General features: G+C 43.9%; 1 protein-coding gene across 2 annotated transcripts in view; it reads right to left on the bottom strand.

Moving 5' to 3' along the window:
- Nucleotides 1-25,016, bottom strand: part of TTC39B (tetratricopeptide repeat domain 39B) — a 154,094-nt gene that overhangs the window by 99,787 nt on the left and 29,291 nt on the right. For both annotated transcript variants that reach the window (XM_075931548.2, XM_089779193.1), the window contains exon 2: nt 71-105. In XM_075931548.2, coding sequence (XP_075787663.1) covers nt 71-105 — 35 coding nt within the window. The remainder of the gene's footprint in view (nt 1-70; nt 106-25,016) is intronic.

The raw sequence follows: 25,016 nt of genomic DNA, 5'->3' as shown, positions 1-25,016 counted from the left end.
AACAATTTAGTGTTCTCTTGACTCTGTACTTAAAATGGAAAATAATTTTAAATAGTAAAATTGTACTTACACTGGGATACTTTCAAAGGCATCTTCAAATTTTTCCTGCAAAATAAGAAGCCAAGAATGATTTTTCAATAAATAGAAAGGGTATGTATGTGTTATTATTTTGTAAACAATGTGATTTTAAAAAGAAAACTACAAAACTGGATAGATTTTGTTCTGACACTATAAAATAAGTCACAATTGGGTATTTATTAGTAACCTACTAGTGCATGCTTTGGTTACAGCATTAGCTACATCAGCCTATTAACCAACACCCTACCATAGTTTACTGCGTTTGGAGTATGGAGTTGAACTAGTTAGACCTCCTACTTTCATCACACCCCACAAGCAAAGCTGTCCTTTTAGCTGAAGTTTACAGTCCAGTAATCACTTTAGACTCACACCTTCTATTATAAAAACTATATTTGGGATAAGCAAAGTATTTAAAATAATAAGTATAAACACTTCACCAGAAATAGTTAACAGAAATTTGGAGCTAAAAGTGGCTTATCAGGCATGTGGATTTGCTAACCAGTGAAAAGGCAATTTAAAATTTGTACTCTCCCTATCAGTTATCTCTCGATTTTCTCCCACGGTCACCTCTTCACCAGTCCTATAAATCAAGCAATCAGAGAGGAAAGAACCTCAGATATGACTTGAATGCAAGGTATTAGACTAACAAAATCATTCCTGACAGATGTTTATCTAACCTGTTCTTAAAAACCTCCAATGATGGTGATTCCACAAACTCAACTGGCAATTTGTTCTAGTGCTCAACCACCCTGAGAGCTGAAAAGTTTTTCCTAAAGTCCAGCTTAAACTTTCATTACTGCAGTTTAAGCCCATTGCTTCTTCTCCTATCCTCAGAGGTCAAGGAAAGCATTTTTTCCTCTCTTTTCCTTGTAAGAATCCAATCACTTATGCACCTGAAAACTGTTAAGTCCTCTCTCAGGGTATGTCTACACTACAAAGTTAGTTCGAACTAACGGACGCTAGTTCGAACTAACTTTAATAGGTGCTACACTAGCGCTCCGCTAGTTCGAATTTGAATCGAACTAGCGGAGCGCTTAGTTCGAACTAGGTAAACCTCATTTTACGAGGACTAACGCCTAGTTCGAACTAGCTAGTTCGAACTAAGGGCTGTGTAGCCCTTTAGTTCGAACTAGTGGGAGGCTAGCCCTCCCCAGGTTTCCCTGGTGGCCACTCTGGCCAACACCAGGGAAACTCTATGCCCCCCTCCCGGCCCCGGACCCCTTAAAGGGGCACGGGCTGGCTACGGTGCCCATGCCAGGTGCAAGCCTGCCAGCACCCAGCTAGCAGACCCTGCACCTGGCACGGCACAGAGCCACCCACCCGATGCCCCCCAGCCCACCCCCTCTTGCCGGGACCAGGCTGGCGTCTCCCGGGAGCTTGCCCTGGACCGCAAGAGGCGGGCACCTTCCTGGGCTAGTGCGGACATCGTGGACCTCGTCCACGATCTCCGCACTAGGCACAGGAAAGTGGCCGTCTAGGGCAGGAGAGCTGCCAGCCTGGCCACCCAGGACCAGGTGTGCATGAAAATCAAGGGGGTCCACTGAGACCCCCGACATTGAGCCCTGAGCTTACAATGGCCGTACTGGGTCAGACCAAAGGTCCATCTAGCCCAGTAGCCTGTCTGCCAACAGCGGCCAACCCTAGGGACCCTGGAGGGGATGGACCGAAGACAATGACCAAGCCATTTGTCTCGTGCCATCCCTCTCCAGCCTTCCACAAACTTTGGGCAGGGACACCACTCCTACCCTCTGGCTAATAGGACTCCATGGACCCAACCTCCATGACTTGATCTCACTTCCCTTTAAACTCTGTTCTAGTTGTAGCCTTCACAGCCTCCTGCAGCAAGGAGTTCCACAGGTTAACTATTTGCTTTGGGACGAAGAACAACTTTCTCTTACTAGTTTGAAGCCTGCTACCCAGTCCTTTCCTTTGGTGTCCTCTAGTCCTTCTTTATGGGAACTCAGGAAGAACTTTTCTGAATGCACCCTCTCCACCCAACCCCTGCTTTTAGAGACCTCTATCCTGTCCCCCCTCCGTCTCCTCTTTTCTAAGCTGAACAGTCCCAGTCTCTGTAGCCTCTCTTCATCTGGGACCTGTTCCCAACCCCTGATCATGTTAGTTGCCCTCCCCTCTCCCAGCCTTTCTCTTCCCCTCTCCCACCTCCTTTTCCCAGTCTCCCCCAGTTTTGTTCAATAAAGACAGAGTCAATGTTGGAAGAAACGTTATCTTTATTTTGTACATCAATAAGAAGGGGGGCTAGGGAAGGGTAAGTGGAAGGAGGTGAGGGAGGAATGGGGTACAAGCCCCCGATGGGGAGGACTGGGCTGGCTCTGCGGGCTTCTGGGGGTGGAAGCTCTCCTGCAGCCCCCCAATTACTCCCTCTCCCCAGATGGCAGCCTGCGGCAAGTGCAGCCGGGCTGATGGCCGAGTGGTGTGATGTGCCCAGTGTGGGCACTCAGGGCACTCCAAGCCAGAACTTCTTTGCAAGCGGGGCACCCCTTAGAACTGTGTGTCCTGGGTGGGGGTCGGGACCCTTTAAGCGCAGCCCTCGGCTAGCCTGAGACAGCATCTCCATGCTCTAAGTCCTCCTTTTATGCCCTGCCGGCACTGCTTCCGGCCATCCTTAAGCCCTGTTCAGAGTCCACTCAATGTGGACTTGCTAGTTCGAACTAGCAAAACGCTAGTTCGAACTACTTTTTAGTTCTAGATGCGTTAGTTCGAACTAGCTTAGTTCGAATTAACTAATTCGAACTAAGTTAGTTCAAACTAGCGCTGTAGTGTAGACGTACCCTCAGTCTTCTCTTCTCCAGACTGAACAAATACAATTTTTCCATCTTTCTTCATTGGCCATGTTTTCTGTTCTCCTCTGGACTTTCCCCAGTTTGTCCATGTTATTCCTGAAGTGATGCCCAGAATTAGACATAATGCTCTACACCCGTGGTCCCCAACCCGGTGCCCGCGGGCGCCATGGTGCCTGCCGGGCCCTTTACGTGCACCCATGGAGCAATCTGGGCTGGCCCCGCCCCCGGGCGTGCGGCAGGTGCCAGCCTCGGGCGCATGGCTGGCCCCGGCCCCATGGCTGGCCCCGGCCCTGGGTGCGCCATGCGTGCCCTTGCCGGCCCTGGCCTTGGCCCCGCCCCCGGGGGTGCCGCGCGTGCCCGCACTGGCCCCGGCCGCGCGGAACCTGGGCAGCCCCTGCCCAGGATCGCGGCACATGCCACTGCCGGCCTCAGGCATGCGGTGCATGCTTGGCCCCGCCCCCAGTCACGTGGCCTGTCAGTGGCCCCGCCCCTGTACGCGCAGCGAGTGAGCAGCCCCGTCCCCAGGCGCCCGGCAGCCCCAAAAGGTTGGGGACCACTGCTCTACGCTGAGTACAGAGTATAGCAGAATGAATTCTTGTCCCTTGCTTATAAAGCTCTTAATACTACTTCCCATAATGATATGATCTCTCTCCCTGACCCCTCTTTATTTATTTATTTTTGAACAATGTTACTTTGTTGACTCATGTTTAGTTTGTGATAACTGTAACTCACAGATCCCTTTCCACATACTCGGGATGTAAGTGACTAGTTGACTATCTGATAAGCAAAAGCTTATCGGATCGTTGAATAGTCCCTTGACTAGTTGTGTCCTCCCCACACACTCCACTGCCTCTATCAAATGCAGCAAGGGGAGGGAGCAGGAGCTAGTGCTAAGGGGAGCTGGCTTAAAAGTCAGTTCTCCCAACACTGTCTCTGTGGGGAGCAGGGGGGTAGAGGGGACCGGGCACAAGCCAGGAATGAGCTGATTCCCAGCTCATGCCCAGTCCCAGATGCTGAGCCTCTGCTTTTTAAATGTATTAAAAGCCTGCAGGATCTTGATACATTTGAAAAGCAAAAGTGCAGTAAGGGGTGGTGGGCGGAGATCCGGCTTGAGCCAGGAATCAGCTGTCCCAGCTCGCGCTGGGATCCCCCTGCTGCTCTCCAGCAGGCTCTTAATACCTTTAAAAGGCAGAGCCACAGCAGAGTTAGCTTCTGGGACCGAAAGCTAACACCGCTGCGGCTCCCCCACTTACCGATTAATCAACTGGTCGATGGACAATCCATCGACTAGTCAATTAGTTGATTAAATGAAATGTAACATCCCTACACAGTACCCCTTCCTAGGCAGTCATATCCCATTTTGTGCCTGAGCAATTAATTATTCCTCCTAAGTGGAATACTTTGTACTTGTCCTTTTAGCCTATTTACTTGTGCTTGGATAGAAGCACAATATAGAAAACCCCTGAACAATACACTTTTATTTAATACTTTCCACGTGACAATAATGATCAATAAATCCAACATAGATAGGTTAGCTGAATTGTGTCAATGAAAACCACACATATACAGCTGAAGAATGTGACCAATTAAAATGATGTATTTGGTGTAGTAGGGTAACTTGCACATAAAGTCTTTACGTTGCTAGCATTTTGTAGGATAAAAAGTTAAAAGGTTAATCAGTAAACATGCCCTTACTGGTATGCTTACCTGTGTAACCACTTAAATGGCAGGAGACTGCTTTGGTCTGGCTTGGCCTGGTCTGGCCAGAGCAGGCCCTCAGCTGTGCCACCCTGTGGGTGGAGGACTGCTCCAGCCCACCCACACACGGTGAGTGCTCAACCATGCCCAACATGGGTGAGAGGGCTGCTATGGCTGGATGGAGCCACGCACTGCAGCAAACCTGGCCCAGTCGAAGCAGCCCCCGACCGCAGTATGGCAGGCTCTGCCCGGCCCGGCCAAAGCAGATAGTGAGCTGCTCCAGCCCAGCCAGGCCCACCACATTTAATCTCTTTAATCACTTCACTAACCGGGATTTCACATTCCTATAAAACTCTTAGCAGTACTCCCATCAAACCTATATTTAGGAGTTAGTGGGAGTACTCTGAAAAGGCAGAACTATACCAGATAACAAAGAACTGGACTTAATGGTTTCCATACCTCTCTCCAAATGTCTGGATAAGCAATATCCATAAGATTTAGCAATGGTTTGGGGAGAACTCCCTCTATTCCTTGGCAGTAGCTGCCAAGCTGTGGCTGGGAAGGAGTGGGTGGGGGTCTCACCCCCGCAGTGCAGCATCCACTGAGCTGTGCTAAGAATGAGGAGAGATTGGTCTCTCTTTCTTGTGTCCCAGCAGCTTCTAAGCAGAGCCGGGCAGATGGTGAGTCTCTCCCCAGCGACAGCAAACAGAGCTGAGGCTGAGAAGGAGGGTCTTTACCTCGCTGTAGCAGCCCCCAAAGGAAGTGAAGGGGGGCATCTCTCCCCTGAATCCACAGCACTGAAGCTAGGGAAAGTTGCTCCTTTCTCTGGCTGCCACAGCCCTACATGTCCCATATCCCCAGAACCCTCTCATCTCATCCCACTACTCCCCCTCCACGTCTCCTTTCCCCAACCCTACCCCATTGTTCCTGACCACCTACCTCAAGTCCACCACTTCACCTTACATGTGAGTCTTCTCCAGGGTCCATGCAGGCACCCAAGCCTGTATGGCTCCGCTAACTGGGTAGGTGGCTCTTCATTCTCTTTTATATTTCTGCCCAGGTGCACACATTAGAGGGGAACTATTGAGGAAACTACAGAGGTGTAAGGTGGGGAAGGAGGGTTCTACTACTAAAACTAAGGAAGACCTCAGGTTTTCGCAATGTACTTCCTTGAAGACTTTCTCCCCAATCCTGCTGGACTGAAACAAAGCTGGAGAAATAAGGAAACGGCAAAAGAGAATTACCGAGGAAATGTTTCCTCTAGGTATAGAAACAAGTCTGGTGAGCAAAACTGCTACAGTTTATCAGGTGTCTGTAAGAAAGTGCCATCAGAAAGTCTATTCCAAGATGAGAAGTCCAAAAGCAGAATTTTCTTGGCTACTTTTAACACTTTAAAAAGACAGGAAAAAAAACCTCAGTAGTCCCAACCCAGCAGATTACAATGATAGAATGGTGACATTAATTTTTTTAAATTAATATATCTTTGTCTAGGCTAGTGCTTTTGGCTGTCTGTCACTGAGTTTACTGCTCTTTGTCCATACTGCCTAAAGCTAAGCACATGTACATTTGCAAGATCAGGACAAAAAGTACAGTGCTATCATTTTTGTCCTCTTTCAACAGTCATGGATAAATTGCACAATCAGGACCTTTCCAGAGAGATTATATAGTTCCATATAATTGGGATTCATAAGGAAGTTAAGTTCAAGAAAGTAAAAGTGACCTTTTGTACTATAATGTTTTGTTTGTATAACGTTCTCAAGGTCTTCCTGATCACACTTTGCATATGAACATATTAAGAGATTTTCAGTTTGATTCTTAAAGAACAGTCATTTGAGGACTGTTCTTTATGAACAATAGTCACAGGGCAAAGGAAATAAAAAAACCTTAGTTATTTCTCTTATTTAAAACCATAAGATAAGAATGAACAGCAGCCAAAAGAAACAAGAGTGCAAAATATTGTAAGTATACATGACCCACATTTGATAACAATATTGATGTGGTAAATATAATGTATCATATACTTTTGGTCACTACACATCAACCCTAATTTAGAAAGAAATCATTTTAGATATGGCCTGTGTTCTGGTCTTGGAATCTATGGGACTATGTCCACTAATCAAGCTCCCCATCTCTCTCTCACACTCTAAACTTCAGAGAGTAGTCATTAAAACTAAAGTACCATCTGCCACAGCAACTTTCAGCCAGAACCAGAGACAAAGATAATCATGTGATAATCTTATGACCCTGCAGAGCTACAAATAGGGGCTTTATATAGTACTATTAAAAATAAGTTGGGTCCCCCATTTGCCAGTAAGACACATAGCTTTTTCTTTTAAGAGAAGAGAAACATTTTACTTCAAAATGCATTTGATTGGCTATACAAGCAGAGGAAAAACACCCACATATTATTTTAAAATTTCTAAAATGGTTTTTCTATAAAACAAAATGTAGCATATGCCAACTGACACATGTGAGGTATAAATTTTACTGGAATTCTTTTGGGATGACACAGTTCCTGAATGATGCTATTACAGAATCACATTGATTAAAATCTTATGCTGCACTATCAATGTTTCTACATTATATATGACTTGCACAATTTACCCAGTATTTACTAGCCAAAAGTACATGTACTAATACATGACCAGAAATACACTTGAAATGGAAAGAACATGGTGTTTCCCTAGTAGGCACCAAGAGAGCAAGAAGGAGTGACTTCAAAAAGGCTTTTCACCGCTGGCAAGTTAGTACACTCCACGCCCAACTATATTCTCTGCACAAATATTTTCATTACATTAAGAGATTCCATGAACCACCAAAAATATATGAGGGGGAGGGCGTCTTCAGAATGTGGGCAGGGGAAGTTGGTTTGGATTTTGTTATTGTTGATTTCTAGGCTTGTTTGTTTAATTTCATGAGGGAGGAAAGAGAGATACTAAAGAGATCCCAGATACAAAAAATTGTGTAAACCTCCAAAGGGAAACAGTGTGTGAAGTTTTCCCCTTCAGGTTCTAGAAACTTTCTTTGTGATCTAGAAGCACTGTCCAGCTGGGAATATGAACCAAATACCTTTATTAATGTTAATGCCTTAGGTACATCAAAACACAGCAGGGTTTTATACTACTTGCTTTATTCTCAGAGCTATCACACTACTAAGCTAATTACCTGATTACTGTAACTCATCAGGCTCCCTACAGGTGTAAGTGATCATTTCCATCCTTCCAAATGCCTACTATGAACAAACCTCTACTCTAACAACACTCAGTGTCTTAGATGTTTTAAGTGATCAAGGTGTTTCTTCCAAAAGACTTAAATAATAGCTACTAAAAAAAAGCACCCTACCACCTGTGGATAGTGATACCCAGGTCACCCAGAAGCCCTGCACATCAAACTATTATATATAGTTTTGAAGTACAATTATATTAGATCTTCAACTAGTAAGTCAGTTTTCATTGACAAGTAAATGAAGTCCTATTCAATGGGTGGCAAAATTAAAAGTGAAGAGATGCAAATTAATTCAAAGAGTTAATGTAAGCAAGCAGATAATATCACTTTTGCTAATATCTTCACATTATATAAATGTATGTGAAAGATAAATGTTGAAAATGTAGGTATATTGTTAAATAAAAACTACACTTCAACAAAATTATCCAACATAGGGTAACACAATCATTAAATGAGATTATAAACATGAAGTCTGAATATGAGACTGTTTGGTGCATGGTTTTAGTTTATTTTGCAACCCATAGAATTTAATGGTACTGTACCTATTTGGAGACAGTTCACTTTAAGAATTTAAATTTAGAAAAAGAGAGTAAATAAAGCAGCCACTAGAGGGCATGGCAAAGACACTGATCTATGAACCTTTCCAGAAGAACAGTGCACAAGACTTAAATAATGATTTTTCCTGTATTTTTTATTATTATTTATTATTATACAAAACACATTAAATGTGTTATTCAAGTTACGTTTCCAGGAGGTGATAGCTGTAAATGAATTATATGCTGCAGTTGTAACATTTCATTTGGTCTGTGGAAGAGGAGATTTTTTTGGAAGAAAGGGTGGATTTAAACAAATTTTACATAAGTGCGCCAAACTCGTACAATATAACTTGCACCAGATACCACAATGACAGACACAGTATACATACTAAAGATGTTAAGAGGCAGGTAATCCACTAATTGTGCGGTCAATACAAATTTTAATCAATTACATGATTAGTCAAGAAGAGAAGGCTGTTGCAGTTCTGCAGTTTAAATGTAGTAAGATTCATAAGTCTTAGAGTACTTTTTTTTTTTTTTTTTTTTTTTGCTTCCCCACCCCCCTTTTTTCCTTCAACAGAATTTTTTCCCTTTTTGGGGGAAGGGGGGTAGGTGTTCAGTATTTTTGTTTCAACCATCTGGCAACCCTACCACAAAGTCCAGATATGAGGAGGTTGAGCCACAAAGCAGGAGCAGGGGAGGAGGGGCATGACTCAGTCAGCTGCCCTGTATTGAGGGAAAAGGGTGCAGCAGGGAGTTCTGGCCCCTGCTACTGGGCAGCAGCGGGATGCTGGCAGTGGCCACAGAGTCCCAGCATTGGCAGAGCCACAGAGTTCCAGCCTGGGGAGCCACAGCCGGGCAGGTAGCAGCAGGGCTTGGCTGGAGTCCTACCCGGGGGCAGCACAGGTCATGCTGAGAGGGACCTCCCCTCTTTCAGCAAATCCCCTTGTTCAGGACTAGTCAGGTTCCAAGGTTACCAGACAAGGGAGGCACAACATGTACAATAAATCTCTACTAGTTGGAGGCTTCTGGTAAAGAGCCTTGTGCATCACAAAATACATTGGTCAATAAGACATCCCCTGGGCCCAGAAGTATATTAGCGCTATATGATAATCTGAAGTTTACATTTTGCTCTGGATGCACAGTTCTACAACAGTAATAGGAATAATTTGCTAGCAGTAAAAATGGCTAAAAAGTTATTAGCCATACAAAACAGGTATCATGAAGTGAATTTAAGGTGTGTCTGAGTCTGGCTTTGTGAATGATGAGAGTGTACTTTTACAACAATTCTGAGGTGTAAGGAAATAAAATAAGTAAGAGAAAATTCTCCTGACATACAGCTTCATTACCACTCCTCTACAGTAAGAAAAGTGGACATCGATGAGGTAATATATGAATGTAAAAAAATACTTTTCAGTATAATACCATTAGCCTGAGTAGATAACCAATATTTGGAGTTTGGTGGGTTGTTTCACTTATGGGGAGAAACTAATGATAGGATCAAGTTTGTTTTTTTAATGCAATCCTATTCATTTACAAAGAATATACACAATGTCTTGTTTCCCTAAACACAGTAAAAATTAGACAAGTAGGGATGTTTTTTCTAAAGTTTCAAGTCTCCATCCAGCCATCATCCTGCCTGAAAACACACACACAGTTTTCCCCAGGGTTATGCTACTAGTGCTTTTCTGTCACTACTGCCTCCTTGCTGCCTTCTCCTTCAACTTCTTTGAACTTGACTTTATCCAGGGATGATGGGGAAAAAAATCACTGGCATTAGTAATAAATTTGAGTAAACTACAGATTAATCTACTACAGGGAAAATGCCTCTCTGTGAATCAAATAAATTGGACATGGGGTCTTCTAAATAAAATGAAGTTGAAGGAGCTCTGACCAGCACTTGGAGACTAAGGCGTTAACTAACATCTCTTGTACCTGGCCAGGTATCAGGTGGTTAGCCAATAACAATGCAGGTAGGAATTTCAAATTGGAAGAGAGGGGTTTTCTCTCTCTGTTCTTTGTTTGAAATTTAGAGCAGTTTCTTCCAAGTACTGAGGGAGATGGGAGACACCTCTCTCTCCAAAAACAGACTTCTTACAAGGTGTAAGTAGGGAAAAATTTAGCTAGTCTATCAGGATTTATTGTTTTTCTTGTTTGAGGATGTGGAACTAATGTCTGATCTTGTGAAGTGTTTTTTTTTTTTAATTTTATAACTGAGTCTTCAGCTCAGGGATTTCCCTGAGTATCTATAGCAAATGGTGGCTCTTTCCATCTAGCCAATTTACTATGCTTGCAACTGTAGTTTTGTTTTGATAATAAATGATTGTTTCTTTTCTCTAATTAACCGGTATTGATTGATTTTTGTGTCCTGCAAGGTCTGTCTGTGTATATCTGCGTGCCTGACTGAGGGGGTCAACTACCACAGACTGCAGCTTGTTTTTCTCCTATTTTTAAGCTCTTTTAGAGAAAAAGATCTTGGGATACCCCAGGGGTTGGTTTCAAGTGTCCATCCCTGTTAGTGGGTTCAAAAGCACTTGATGGTGGCAGCAGATTCTCCAAAATCTGGGCATTAGAATTTTGGGGGGGGGAAGTTTTTGTACCAGAGTCTGTAGAGGCAAGGTTTTGGAGCGCTCTTGGGGGCCCCCAACTCCTGCATTCGTTGTGCCAGAGTAGGGAACAGCCTTGACGGGGTCTATTAAACATCTTACTGCAAACACAAAGGGCATGTCTGAAATCCAGCTTTCTTCCAGGGTTCTGCTAGCACAATGGTAAACAAACCACTGTAACTGGGGAGAAGATAGAACCAATAAATATTTTATTACTAAAATTTATTTTAGAGGAAGAATTACAATACAAAATTTTCTGATCAGGAAAGAGGAAAAACAAACAAGAAAAGAGCTGGAGATTAAGAATATGCAGCCAAAAGCATCAGAGTGGCTGGTGAGGCCACACCTTTTTATGTAATATTGCTTATAAAATATTTGAGATATAGTTCAAACCACCTCAAATGCCCACAATCTTTCAAGAGGGTTCTGGCATGTGGTATCTTTTGAGACATCATGAGAGTGGGGATCTGCACTGAATTAAAATTATATAAATCTAAGTTATACAATTATGGCAGTGCCCTACTAGGGCGTATCTACACTATACAATTATTTCAAAATAACTAAATTTGACTTAACTCCTAATTTTACAAAATCAAAATAGCATGCCCCCAACTACAGGGAAGTTAGTCCAAGGCAGGCTCCATTAATGTGGATGTGCTGCCTTGATATAGAGCCCCACAAAGCACTAGCAAGTAACTAGTCCAAATTACTCTGGGGAATAGTTATTTCAAAATAGTGGCATCCACACTAACACGATTTCAAAATAACTATTTCAAAATTAGGGTTATTCCCAGAGGAAAGCAAGAGTACAGATTTTGAAATAAGCAGACTTATTTCAAAATAATGGGCTTGGTAGTGTGAATACTCTACATATAAATTTGACTTAAGGAGGGCTATTTTGAAATAAGGTGCTAGTGTGGAGCAGGGCCTAGTGACTTAAGTTAAGTCTGGTTTTAGAATTCAGCTTTAACTAGGAGCATATAATCTTAGTTTTCTTTAAAATCTATAGCCACCTGTTGTGATTTTCCACACATGGCTTTTTAGGCCTTCAAAATTTTCCATACAGTTTTAGTTTGGTTTCCGTTCTTATACTTTTAATAGAAAGACTGAATTTTTACTCTCGCTGAACATTTTTCCTTGAGAGGCCATCCATCTATTGCTAATTTTTTATCTAGAAAAAAATTGTCAGAAAGGTGTATCCTCGAGTAGCTTTGGTGTAAGCAAGGTGTTTTGTTTTTTTAATTGGATTTCAGATCATTTAGCCAGATGCTTGACTTCTGTAGTTGCGTAAGATTTTCTGCTCTATATAAGAGAAATTGTTTTTATTACAGCTCATGGCAAAGTGTTGAACAGCTGCTGGGGAATTAAGTGGTCTTAATTAGCAGTTCCACTAACATCCACTATTTATACAGGTTTCCCTTGACAAGGGGGGGGGGAGGGTTAAGTGCAAAATTCTAGCTTACATGTTACAAAATATAAAATTAATGTACTTGACAGTTAAGATCTTTGTATTTTTGTTACTGCACATCTAACACACCCAACACAAACCCACAAACAGACAAACTCTATTGTTACTCAAACTCAACCTCAATACCGCACCTTCCTAGGCATGCCAGTCTTCCATCAAACCCCTTTACCTAGCTATCCCTTCACAGAACACTACCACATCGAACATCAGAAATGAGAATATGTAGTTTAGGAAATAAGCATACAGAGAAAAGAATGCTGAAGAAGGCAGAGATATGGCTGTAGTATACAATAGTTAACATTAAGGTGTATGCTTACAGCTGAAGAAGAGGTTATGTTCTTCTTGTTAGAAGGCTTCCTTTTCATTCCCTTACTTTTATGAGTTTAGGACAAGTGATGTGCACAAAGTAAACCTAACTGCTTCACACGCAGTTTTGTATATTGTTTTATTAGTGCTTGTAATTGCAGCATCAATATGTATTGTTTAAGCCAAACTCAAAGATGTTAGAGAAATCTATACAACTAGTCATTTTAAAAGCCAGTTTACTGTAGTATTAAGAAACGAGAGTATTCAAATAGTTTGTATCACATTCCTTAATGGAAAATGACTAAATAGCAATTCTTTTTAATAAGGAGGGTTGAAATATAAAGACACAGGTCTGTATTCCATTCTAATAGCGATATTTTCAAACATTTGATATTTCCATGTTGCACTAGAAGTGATTCCTCCTGTGAAAGGGAGGCATTGAAAACCAGTGGTCAGGTATGGAAGACCAAATCTTGAGATCATCCAAGACAATCAGAAACATTCTTGGACACCCAATGGATACAAGTGATCAAATTAACACTTACCACTTACATACCACACTTTGCTTCCAACTAGTGATGTTAAAATGTGGTTAATTTACTAATTGAGTAATTGATAGAATTTTTATCGAGTACTCCATCAATCAATAAGGGAAGGCATCCCGGCTCAGTCTCGGCTTATGCTGGATATGGTAGTAAACCCCACTGCGGCTTTGCAATTTAAAACGCAGTAGGAGCTGGGCAGACAGACAGCCTGGTTCAGTCCCAGCTTGCCTCGGGTCCAGGACCAAACTCCGCTGTGGCTTTGCAATTTAAAATGCGGTAGGAGCTGGGGAGTGGGGGGAGGGCGGAGGCTGCCCGGCTCCTTCTGCCTTTTAAATTGCAGAGCCACAAGGTCTTGGGTCCAGAGCAAGCTAGGAATGAGCTGGGCTACCTGCCCACCCAACTTCTACTTCATTTTAAATATAAAGGCACAGCAGGGTAGGTTCCCCGCTGTGGCTCTGCATTTAAATGTATATAGACGATAGTATTAACCAATAAGCTTTGGCTAATTGATTAATCAGTTATTCGACTATACTTTTACATCCTACTTCCAACTGGTATAATAGTAGTATGAACCAATTGTTCCTTTGTTAAATCAAGAGAAATAGTTTTGAAGAGATGTGCTTGTAGTTTATTGGATGTCTGAAGTTGAAATACTGCTTGGCAAAGGAACATGAAGTTATGCATACTGGCCTAAGCTGGGATTTGTTTTCATTTTTAATGAGATAAATAGTGTGCCTAAAGGTTACTAGGACTCTAATTAACTTCTTACAAACATAGGATAGACTCTGTTAACAACTAAAAAAAGAAAAGCAATTCTGAGAACTTGACCTATGAAACATAATCTGTTATGGACACTTTTCTTCTCTGTGCTAACAATCCAATAATTGTGCCACACAAGGACGGAATTCAACTGTTACTTAAATAGGCAGTGACAGGTAAACACAGCTATTTCTGCAGGATTTACTTGTTTACATGTCAAAAACAAGTGTTAAGTAAGCATGTGATTCATGGGACTATGGGTCTCAAAGATTCCATTTTATTCAGCAATGGAATAGTTGCATCCTAATTTTCCTTTGTTCAAAAACAGTTTTTCTGTTCTATCTCATTTTTCTGAATATCAATCTCCAATACTTCCGTTGCAAAGCATCCAAAAAAAGAACTGAAATGTATTCTGAAGGGTTATTTTACTTCATTTGGTTGAATATACAGCTAGTAAAAGTTTATCAGGCAAAAGGGAGTAGGTTTATCTAAATACTAATTCTTGACTTTCCATCTTTAAAACAAGCTGGAAAAGGAAGAAGAATCTGACCACAAAAAAAAAAAAAGCCCTCATCTGGATTGGCAGCTTACTGCCAGAATGTTATGAAACCTCAGAGATGATATAGCATTGCCATTCCATGGAAAACAAATATGACCAAAGAAAAATTATGTCAAGCTCCAACATTTATAGAGACTCTGATTAGCAATGTCCAGTCCAGAGATAGGACCATGCACTAAAATATTACACAAGTGAAGACAGCAGGAAACAATATAAAAGTAAGGAAAACATGAAGAAAACTAACTGTTCTCTTCTCTCAAAAACAGCAGCAACCCTAAAGCTCCTAAGACTATTCTGAGCACTCTCTGCCCAAATGCTGTTTCACCCATTGCAATTATATCTAAACGCAATAGCTCACAAAGAACATAGCTGCTCTACAGCATTGTCACAGCTTCAACATAGGGCCCAGGAAACAGTAAATGCTTTAATGGAACAGCCCTAATGATTTAACAGCCTGGGGAAACTAGCTGAGACACAGACTAGCACATTAGCACTAAACCAGTGGTTCTCAACCGTAGGCCATATGGCTCCCCAGGGGCCACACCCTACTTCTAGGGGGCCACATGGAAAAAACAGAACTTTAGGTAAATTATTTACCTTTTTTCCAACTAACAGTAGGGCTGTGTCTACATTGGCACCCTTTTCCGGTGCTAATGAGGGATGCTAATGAGACAAGTCGGAATTCCTCTTAAAATCAGGAATAAGGGATCTTCCGGAAAAGGCTTTATTTTCCGAAAGATCCCGTCTAGACTGGCGCTTTTCTCCGGCAAAGCCCCGAGCCGGAAAAAAGCGGCAGCCATGTTCATGCAAATGCCACAGGGGATATTTAAATCCCCCGCGGCATTTGCAATTCTGACTTGTCTCATTAGCATCCCTTTTCCGGAAAAGGGTGCCAATGTAGACACAGCCCAGCTATGAGAGGGCCACAGAGGTACACGAGGCTCAGAAGGGGGCCATGAGCAAAAAAAGGTTGAGAAACGCTGCACTAAACCAACTATGGAGTTTTAACTGAGAAATCCAACTCTCTCCCATATCAAGAATTTAAGTTATTAAGGTTTTGGAACCATGCATGATAAACCACAGTGTCAATTCTGTGCCCCTTCATGCCTTAAGAGGAATGCATAACAGAAGTAACTGCTACTCAGTAGTGATGCATGTCTTACAAGATCATTGTGGGCAGTCATGAGCATTTGTATATGATAACAAAGTGTAGGATTCTAGAATTTTCAAAGATTGGTGTTTTCAACAGCAGGCAGAGGATACTCTATTTTCAGTGAACTACATTGCGACTCATTATCATTTCTCCCAAAGAGAAAATTACAGATTGCCTTAAATACAGTCTGGAAATAGCTGTATGGGCTAGCAATGGAAACTGAAACAAGACAGATTCTGACGGAGTATGAGGAATAAATTTTTAACAAAGAGTAATTAACCACTGAAACACTTTACTAAGGGTCATGGTGGCTTTTCCCTCACAGATAATTTTTAAATGATATGCTGTAGGAAGAATTATTGGGAAGTTCTATGGTCTGTGTTATCCAGGTAAACAAAATGATTACAATGATCTCTTCTGGTTTTGGAACCTAAGGCCACGTCTCCACTTGCCATGCCAGAGATCAAACTTCTGCCATTCGATTTAGCAGGTAAAGTAAAGACCCACTATATCTAATGCTTAAAGCGCTCCTGGTCGGCACCAGCACTCTTACTATCCGTCCGGAGTAAAGGAAGCTGAAGGGAGTGTTTTCCCATCGACCTCAAGCTGTGGAGGCAGCACCAAGCTCATGTTAAGGTGTGTTGACTCCAGCTATGTTATTTATATAGATGGAGTTGCATACCTTAAGTCAACTTTCCTGGTCTAGTATAGACATGGCCTAAAAATGTGACTCTGAGCATTTTTGTTCTAAGTGATAAAGCCTTCGCAAACTTTGAGATAAGCAGATTGAATAATAATCTGTAGGTGCAAGATGGTGAAATGACTATTTAGAAGACTGAAAGCATCATGTAGAGGTTAGATCAGCAGTTCCCAACCACCAGTCCGCGGACCAGTGCCAGGCCAAGAACAGCTGGCTGCTGGGCTGCGGTGATTCTGGAGGCTGGGGGTGAAGTATACCTGTTGGGAGAGGTGTGTCCTGCCCCAACTCTCAGCCAACCAGTGCTTGGCAAGGGCAGGATCTCCTACCAGACATGGTTCGCTGCACAGCGGGAGGGCCACGTGGAGCCTGGCATAGCAGCACTCAGCTAGCAGCTGGGAGGCAGTGCAGGGCTAACTAAGTGAGGAGGCCAGGGCAGGCACTGAAAGGCTCTGGGGGCAAAGCTAATACTGGGGGGCTCTAGGGGCAGGGCTAGTACTGGAGAACTCTAAGAGGAGGGGGCTGACACTGGGGGCATGTCTAGTAGTGGCGGGCTATTGGGGTGGGGGCTAATATTGGAGACTGGGGGCTGGCATGGGGCGGGGTTGGGTGCAGTGGGGCTCTGGAAACAGGAGACTGACACTGGGGGGGTCTGCTGGTGGGAGCTCTAAGGGGCAGAGGTCTGGCACCGAGGCATTTGGGCTGGGGGTGGCTGGCACTGGGAGGGTTGGAGACAGGAGACTGGGGACTTTGAGGTCAACGGCTGGCGCTTGAGGGCAGTGGAGGGGTGGGGCATTCTAGGAGTTAGGGCTGGCACAGGGGGGTTCTGAGGGTTGGGGCTTTTGGCAGACCAGTAACATTTTGTTTGCATATTCACTATTTGCATAATGAACATGCAAATATGGAAGCAAAATGTTACCAGTCCACCAAAAGTTTGTGAATGGGTTTGCTGGTCCACAACATAAAAAAGGTTGGGAACCACTGGGTTAGATGAACAGCAGCAACTCTTGTCGGCAATTTTAATTCAATGAATTTTGAATATTTGAAACCAAAGATACATTTTTCAATTAACAGTAAAGTAACAAGGGAATCAGATAGATATTAACCAACATTCAGCACAGCAAATATTTGTCCCTATGTTTGCTAACACAGTTTGCAGTGAAATTAGCAATGCTTTATGCATACGTTTTCAAACTGATTTTAATGGCATTTTAATTATTGGGTCTTATAGTGCCCTGTGTGTCCTGCTAGGGAAAAGTCATAACATAGTTGCAGGACTGTGAGTCTGGCAGGAGCTGGGGGAATGGATGCAATCTCTTACATACGTGATTACTTCCCAGAAGTCATGCAGTTGTTTATTGACAATGGCTTGCTCATCAAGAAGAATCCCATAAGTAGCAGCAAAACGTACCTACGCAAGTATATCCTGGTGAAGAGCTATGCTGAGAAAGTTATGGGATTTGAAAATGAGAGTTAGTTCCTGGCTGAGACCTCAGATTGGTACCATATCTTCAGGACAGAGCATTGGCCTTGCTGTGTTTGGTTCCAGGGAGATACCTGATGCTCTCATCTGATCCTTTGGGGATTTGGACTTTGGAGTAGGATCCACTAGTCTCCAATAGTGCTATTGAGAAAACTGTGAAGGAAAACAGACTTGCTGCACTTGCCATGAATTGAGTGTGTTGTGGAAAATCAGCCAAGAAATACAAAAGATTGGGGAAAACATGCAGAGTGAATCATGCTGAATTGTAACACTTCTCAGTGTTCCTGAATCACAACCACCAGGAGAGTTGTTTCTTTTGTTATGGGAACAGAGGAAAAAAGGGAACCAACAACATGAGGTCAGGAGTGGCCTTGTGTCACAGGGGAATCGGCAGGATCTGGGCCACTATAAAGCAGTCAATTGTGCCCAAGTCAATGAGAGCTGGTAGGACAGGAATTTGCCAAGTCATCCTAGGTATTTAGAAATGGACTTGCGCCTATAACCAGGAAGCCCGAAGGAGAAGTCAAGGTGAGTTTCAGTCAAAATTGAGGTGTAGGGCAGCTCTTTCTTCGAGGGTCCCAGCAGATTCCTCTTAAAATACCTTGGCCAGCTTGTTTCTCTGGCTCCATGGAGTTCATACAGGGAAGTAACAATGCCCCACACAACAGCAGAAGCAAAGGTAGTGCTGGCAATGTTATTCCTTCTTGATATCTTATCCCCATAAATAACCCATATCTGCCTTCACTGACTTGGGAAAAGGCATCTTGAGAACAGGTGAGTGCTAACAGGGAGTTCTGAGAGGGAGTTCTCCAGGTGAAGGAGAAGCAGATACAGGACTCTTGAGGGAAGTGTGTTTTGTTATTGGGGCTTTCTTACTGTGTGCTGAGCTTGTGTTTGTTTGGTGTGTGGTGGTGATGGTTTTTTTTTTTCCCCTGTTTGAGTGAGGCTTTAGAGAGGGAGTTCTCCAGGTAGAGGAGAAGCAGATACAGGAGTCTTGAGGGAAGTGGGTGTTGTGTTTGGGGCTTTCTTGCTGTGTGCTGAGCTTGTGTTTGTGAGTGAGGGTTGGTCTGTGTTCTTTTTTGTTTATTTATTTATTTATTTATTTTCTCCTGTGTTTGAGAGTGAGGCTTTTTTTTCCCCCCACCTCCCTTCTGCCCTCCCCGTCCTCTTGATGGAGTTTGTGCTGTGATTGGCTGTGATTGGCAGGTGTAAACTGTTGGCTTCCAATTAAAGTTTGAATTCTAGAAGCCTCTGCTGATTGGCTGAGCCTTGGTAGGGGGAGGGGCTTTATAAGGCAGTGGGCAAGCGACCAAGGAGCTTGTGAACAGGTGAGTGCTAACAGGGAGTTTTGAGAGGGAGTTTGGAAGGGAAGAGGGAAGGGCGGGAGGTTCTCTTGCCTTTCTTTTTAAATCCCTTTTCCAGGACAGCAGCGATGGTTGGTGATGTGTCTGCTGTTGTTACCTGTACAGCGTGTGCCATGTTTGTCTTCCTCCCGGAAGAAAGAACGGATTTCATCTGCACCAAGTGCAAGCTGGTCGACATTTTGCAAGAAAAAAATAGAGGACTGGAGTCCCAAGTGTCGACCCTACGCTTGATCAGAGAGGATGAAGACTTCCTCGATAGAAGGCAGCATTTAATCCTTCAAGCATGGCAGGCAGAAAAGCCAGAGAGGGCAGTACGTGACCAAGAAGAGAACTGGCAGCATGTAACTTCTAGAAGGGGAAAAAGGCCAGCACGGGAATCCCCCAATGCTATAGAGGTAAGCAATCGCTTTCAAGCTCTCTCCACAGGCTCTGCAGTGCTGAAAGCTCTGGAAGGGACCTCACAAGGAAGAAACCAGAAGGGAACACCATCTACTGGAAGGCATGGAACGCGTAGTCCTACAGATGGGGGTTCCACGGCCACTACCCCCAAAAGGAAATGACGGGTGGTGGTGGTCGGGGACTCCCTCCTAAGAGGGACTGAGCCATCCCTCTGCCGTCCGGACCTGGAATCTCGAGAGGTGAGCTGCTTACCGGGAGCTCACATTCAGGATGTCACTGAGAGGCTTACCAAGCTGATCAAACCTTCGGATCGCTACCCCTTCCTGCTTCTCCACGTGGGAACTAATGATACGGCCAAGAATGATCTTGAGCGTGTTACTGTGGATTATGTAGTGCTAGGAAGAAGGATCCAAGAATTTGGAGCGCAAGTGGTATTCTCCTCCATCCTCCCTGTTGAAGGGAAAGGACTGGGCAGGGATCGTCGAATTGAGGACGTAAATGCGTGGTTGCGCAGATGGTGTCGCAGAGAGGGCTTTGGTTTCTTCGACCATGGGACTCTGTTCCGGGCGCAAGGATTGTTAGGAAGAGATGGGATCCACCTAACGAAGAGAGAAAGGAGCATCTTCGCGGGCAGGCTTGCAAACCAAGTGAGGAGGGCTTTAAACTAGGTTCATCGGGGGACGGTGACCAAAACCCTGAGGGTAGTGGGAAAGTCGGATACCGGGAAGAAATGCAGAGAGGAAGGGGAAGAAAGGCGGACCCATGTTTCGAATGGAGAAGATAGGACGATCAACTGGTTACCTGAAGTGTTTGTACACTAATGCGAGAAGCCTGGGCAACAAACAGGAAGAACTGGAGGACCTGGCCCAGACCAAGAAATATGATTTAACTGGGATAACAGAGACTTGGTGGGATGACTCGCATGACTGGAGCGCTGTCATGGAAGGGTATAGACTGTTCAGGAACAACAGGCAGGGGAGAAAAGGAGGAGGAGTTGCACTATATGTAAGAGCACTACGATTGCTCTGAACTCCAGTATAAAGAGGGAGAAAAACCTGTTCAGAGTCTATGGGTTAAGTTTAAAGGAGCAAACAACAGCATTGATGTTGTGGTTGGTGTTTGCTACAGGCCATCGAATCAGGTGGATGAGATAGAAGAGGCTTTCTTCAGACAACTGAGCGAAGCTTCCAGATTGCAGGCCCTGGTTCTCGTGGGGGACTTTAATCACCCTGACATCTGCTGGGAAACCTATACGGCAGTACACAAGCAATCCAGGAAGTTTTTGGAGAATGTTGGGGATAACTTCTTGACACAGGTGCTGAAGGATCCGACCAGGGGCCGTGTGCAGCTTGACCTTCTGCTCACAAACAGGGAGGAACTAATAGGGGAAGTGGAGGTGGGTGACAACCTGGGAAGCAGTGATCATGAGATGGTAGATTTCAGGATCCTGACCAAAGGAAGAAAAGAGAGTAGTAAAATACACACCTTGGACTTCAAAAAAGCAGATTTTGACTCCCTCCGATATCTGATGGGCAGAATCCCCTGGGATGTTAACATGAAGGGGAAAGGAGTCCAGGACAGCTGGCAGTATTTTAAAGAAGCCTTATTGAAGGCACAGAAAGAAACCATCCCGACACGTAGCAAGAGAGGCAAACATGGTAGGAGACCGGACTGGCTTACAGGGGAAATCCTTGGTGAACTTAAGCACAAAAAGGAAGCTTACAAAGAGTAGAAACTTGGACAAATGACCAGGGAGGAGTTTAAAGGTATAGCTCGAGAATGCCTGGGGGTTATCAGGAAGGCAAAAGCGCAAATGGAATTGCGACTGGCTAAGGATGCGAAGGATAACAAGAAAGGTTTCTACAAGCATGTTAACAAGAAGAAGGTGATCAGAGAGGGTGTGCGGCCCCTAATGGATGAAGGAGGTAACCTAGTGACAGATGATGTGGGGAAAGCTGAAGTACTCAATGCTTTCTTTGCCTCTGTATTCACGGACAAGGTCGGCTCCTGGACTTCTGCGTCAAGTGACGCAAGATGGGATGAAGATGGACAGCCCGTGGTGGGTAAAGAACAGGTTAGGAACTATTTAGAAAAGCTAAACGTACATAAATCCATGGGTCCGGACTTAGTGCATCCGAGGGTACTGAGGGAGTTGGCAAATGTCATTGTGGAGCCTTTGGCTATTATCTTTGAAAAGTCGTGGAGATCGAGAGAAATCCAGGATGACTAGAAAAAAGCAAATGTAGTGCCCATCTTCAAAAAAGGGAAGAAGGATGATCCAGAGAACTATAGGCCGGTCAGTCTTACCTCGGTTCCTGGAAAAATCATGGAAGGGATCCTTAAGGAATCCATATTGAGGCACTTGGATGAGAAGAAAGTGATTAGGAATAGTCAGCATGGATTCACAAAGGGCAAGTCGTGCCTGACCAATCTGATTAGCTTCTATGATGAGGTAACTGGCTCGGTCGACATGGGGAAGTCAGTGGATATTATATACCTTGACTTTAGCAAGGCTTTTGATACGGTCTCCCACAATATTCTTGCCAGCAAGTTAAGGGATTGTGGATTGGATAAATGGACGGTAAGATGGATAGAAAGATGGCTAGAAGGCCGGGCCCAGCGGGTAGTGATCAATGGCTCGATGTCAGGATGGCGGTCGGTTTCTAGCAGAGTGCCCCAAGGTTCGGTTCTAGGACCAGTTTTGTTCAATATCTTTATTAATGATCTGGATGAGGGGATGGATTGCACCCTCAGCAAGTTTGCGGATGACACTAAGCTGGGGGGAGAGGTAGATATGCTTAAGGGCAGAGATAGGGTACAGAATGACTTAGACAAATTGGAGGATTGGGCCACAAGAAATCTGATGAGGTTCAACAAAGACACGTGTAGAGTCCTGCACTTGGGACGGAAGAATCCCAAGTATAGTTACAAGCTGGGGACCAATCGGTTAAGTAGTAGTTCTGCAGAAAAGGACCTGGGGGTTACAGCGGATGAGAAGCTAGATATGAGTCAACAGTGTGCCCTTGTAGCCAAGAAAGCTAATGGCATATTAGGTTGCATTAAGAGGAGCATTGACAGCAGATCCAGAGATGTCATCATTCCCCTTTATTCGGCTTTGGTGAGGCCGCATCTGGAGTATTGTGTCCAGTTCTGGGCCCCCCACTACAAAAAGGATGTGGACGCACTGGAGAGGGTCCAGTGGAAGGCAACCAAAATTATTAGGGGGCTGGAGCATATGACTTATGAGGAGAGGCTGAGGGACTTGGGTCTGTTTAGTGTGCAGAAGCGAAGAGTGAGGGGGGATTTGATAGCAGCCTTCAACTTCCTGAAGGGAGGTTCCAAAGAGGATGGAGAGAGGCTGTTCTCAGTAGTGACAGATGGCAGAACAAGGAGCAATGGTCTCAAGTTGTGGTGGGAGAGGTCCAGGTTGGATATTAGGAAAAACTATTTCACTAGGTGGGTGGTGAAGCACTGGAATGGGTTACCTAGGGAAGTAGTGGAGTCTCCATCCCTAGAGGTCTTTAAGTCTTGGCTTGACAAAGCCCTGGCCGGGTTGATTTAGTTGGAATTGGTCCTGCCTAGAGCAGCGGGCTGGACTTGATGACCTTCTGAGGTCTCTTCCAGTTCTATGATTCTATTATTCTATTCTATGATCAGTCAAGAGTAATAGTATATGGATAGGACAGTTTTAGGATCCCACTCTTCTCCTTTCATTCCTAAAACCAATTACCAATACAGATGGTAGATCCACAAAGGTATCCGGACTCAAAGATGTCAATTCATCTGTAATTTCTTCTCAAAGACCCCACTGGAATGGACACCGCTGCATCACCTAGTTTCAATCTGTATCAACAGTGAAGCAGCAGAAATGTACAACATAGGAGACCGTCAGAGCTTTCTTATGGCAATCACCACTGTTTCTGTTTCATGATCCACCTCAAACTTAATTGACATGGCTTGGAGGAAGGCCTCTCAATTTGATAGCACCAGACTCTTGCACTGGAGGAAGAGGAAGGCCCACTCCAATCCTTCTCCTGATGCTAGGCTGATAACCAGGCTCATCTTAGCATGATCAGTTATATAGGACTGAAGAAAGGAAGAGAGATGACAATAGGTTATTGTAAAACTACTGGCAGATGTGCTAGGCAACAGGGCTCTGTGGGCAGTGACCAAAGTGTGGCATTTTCTGTACATAGCGGTCTTACTTGCTCCTGCAATATCTGAATTACTTGAGACTGTAGAGTTGACTGTCACCTCAAAGCAGCTGCATCCCTTCTGCCATCACCTGGACCACTCCTTTGGCCTATGTGGTCCATGCAAACTATCATGAATTGCATATGAGTGGAACTGTCTAGTGGTTAGAAGAAGAGTTGGAAGCCATGGGATTGGCAGTGTCAGGTTACCATGAGGTCAAAGTCAGATGCAAGAGTAGGTAGCTCAAGGGAAGCAGTCCTAAGCAAGAGAAACCTACTCCCTGTTCCTCTGTTCAATTTAAACTGCCTTGGGGAATAAATCAGGACCCCTGGAATTCTACCAGTCAGATTCCAGGACTGCACCTCTCTGTCACTGTTGTGCTTTGAAAGTTATTGTGACCACTAACAGGTCAGTAGGTGGCAGTTTGGAACATACTGCATCCTCAGGGCCCACTGGACCAGGGTTCAAGATCTATGACTCCAAACACAAAGTAAGAGTCAATATATTTCACTATTCAATACAAGTGCAGGGATTAACAGCAGTCAATTCTCAGCCTTTTAAATGCTAAAATAAAATAATCCCCACAGGAACAGTCTGTCCTTCCCATGCATATCACTTTCATTCTTTTGTCCTTTGCACATACTGTGCTTTACATTGCTTAGAGGGATTTCACAGAAACCAAAAGGGGTCTGCATAAAGATGTTTCAATACATTAAGCAAACAGATTGAAGTAGAATTATTATTTCAGTGCTGCAATCTAGGAAATGCATCAGCAGATACATATAAGAAATACTTTAGTTAAAATGCTCCATGAAGTTTCTTGCAATAAGTTATTTACATTGTATAAATAATTCTACCCTCTGCTCCTGCTTGCCTCTTATATGGGGTTTGATCAAGTAGCACCCAGACACTTCCATGTAAATCAAGAATAGCAGCAAGCCAAAAGGCTCCTCCTACTCACCTGAAGGGAAATGCCAAGACTTGAAAACTGAAAGAAAACCAAATCAGGGGTGACAGGAATGGGATCAATAACTGCTGCTATTCATGCTGTAATTGTAGAAAGGGGAAGAAAAATGCCAGACAGAAGGGACAGAGGGCAGACCAAGGTGGAAAGGTGTTTCTGCCTTTAAAAAATGTTAAGAACA

Source organism: Pelodiscus sinensis, chromosome 6, assembly GCF_052426305.1.
Source record: "Pelodiscus sinensis isolate ZL-2025 chromosome 6, ASM5242630v1, whole genome shotgun sequence".
Classification (NCBI taxonomy): domain Eukaryota; kingdom Metazoa; phylum Chordata; order Testudines; family Trionychidae; genus Pelodiscus; species Pelodiscus sinensis.
Note: the sequence above shows the minus strand (reverse complement) of the source record. Positions and strands in the feature narration are given on the sequence as shown.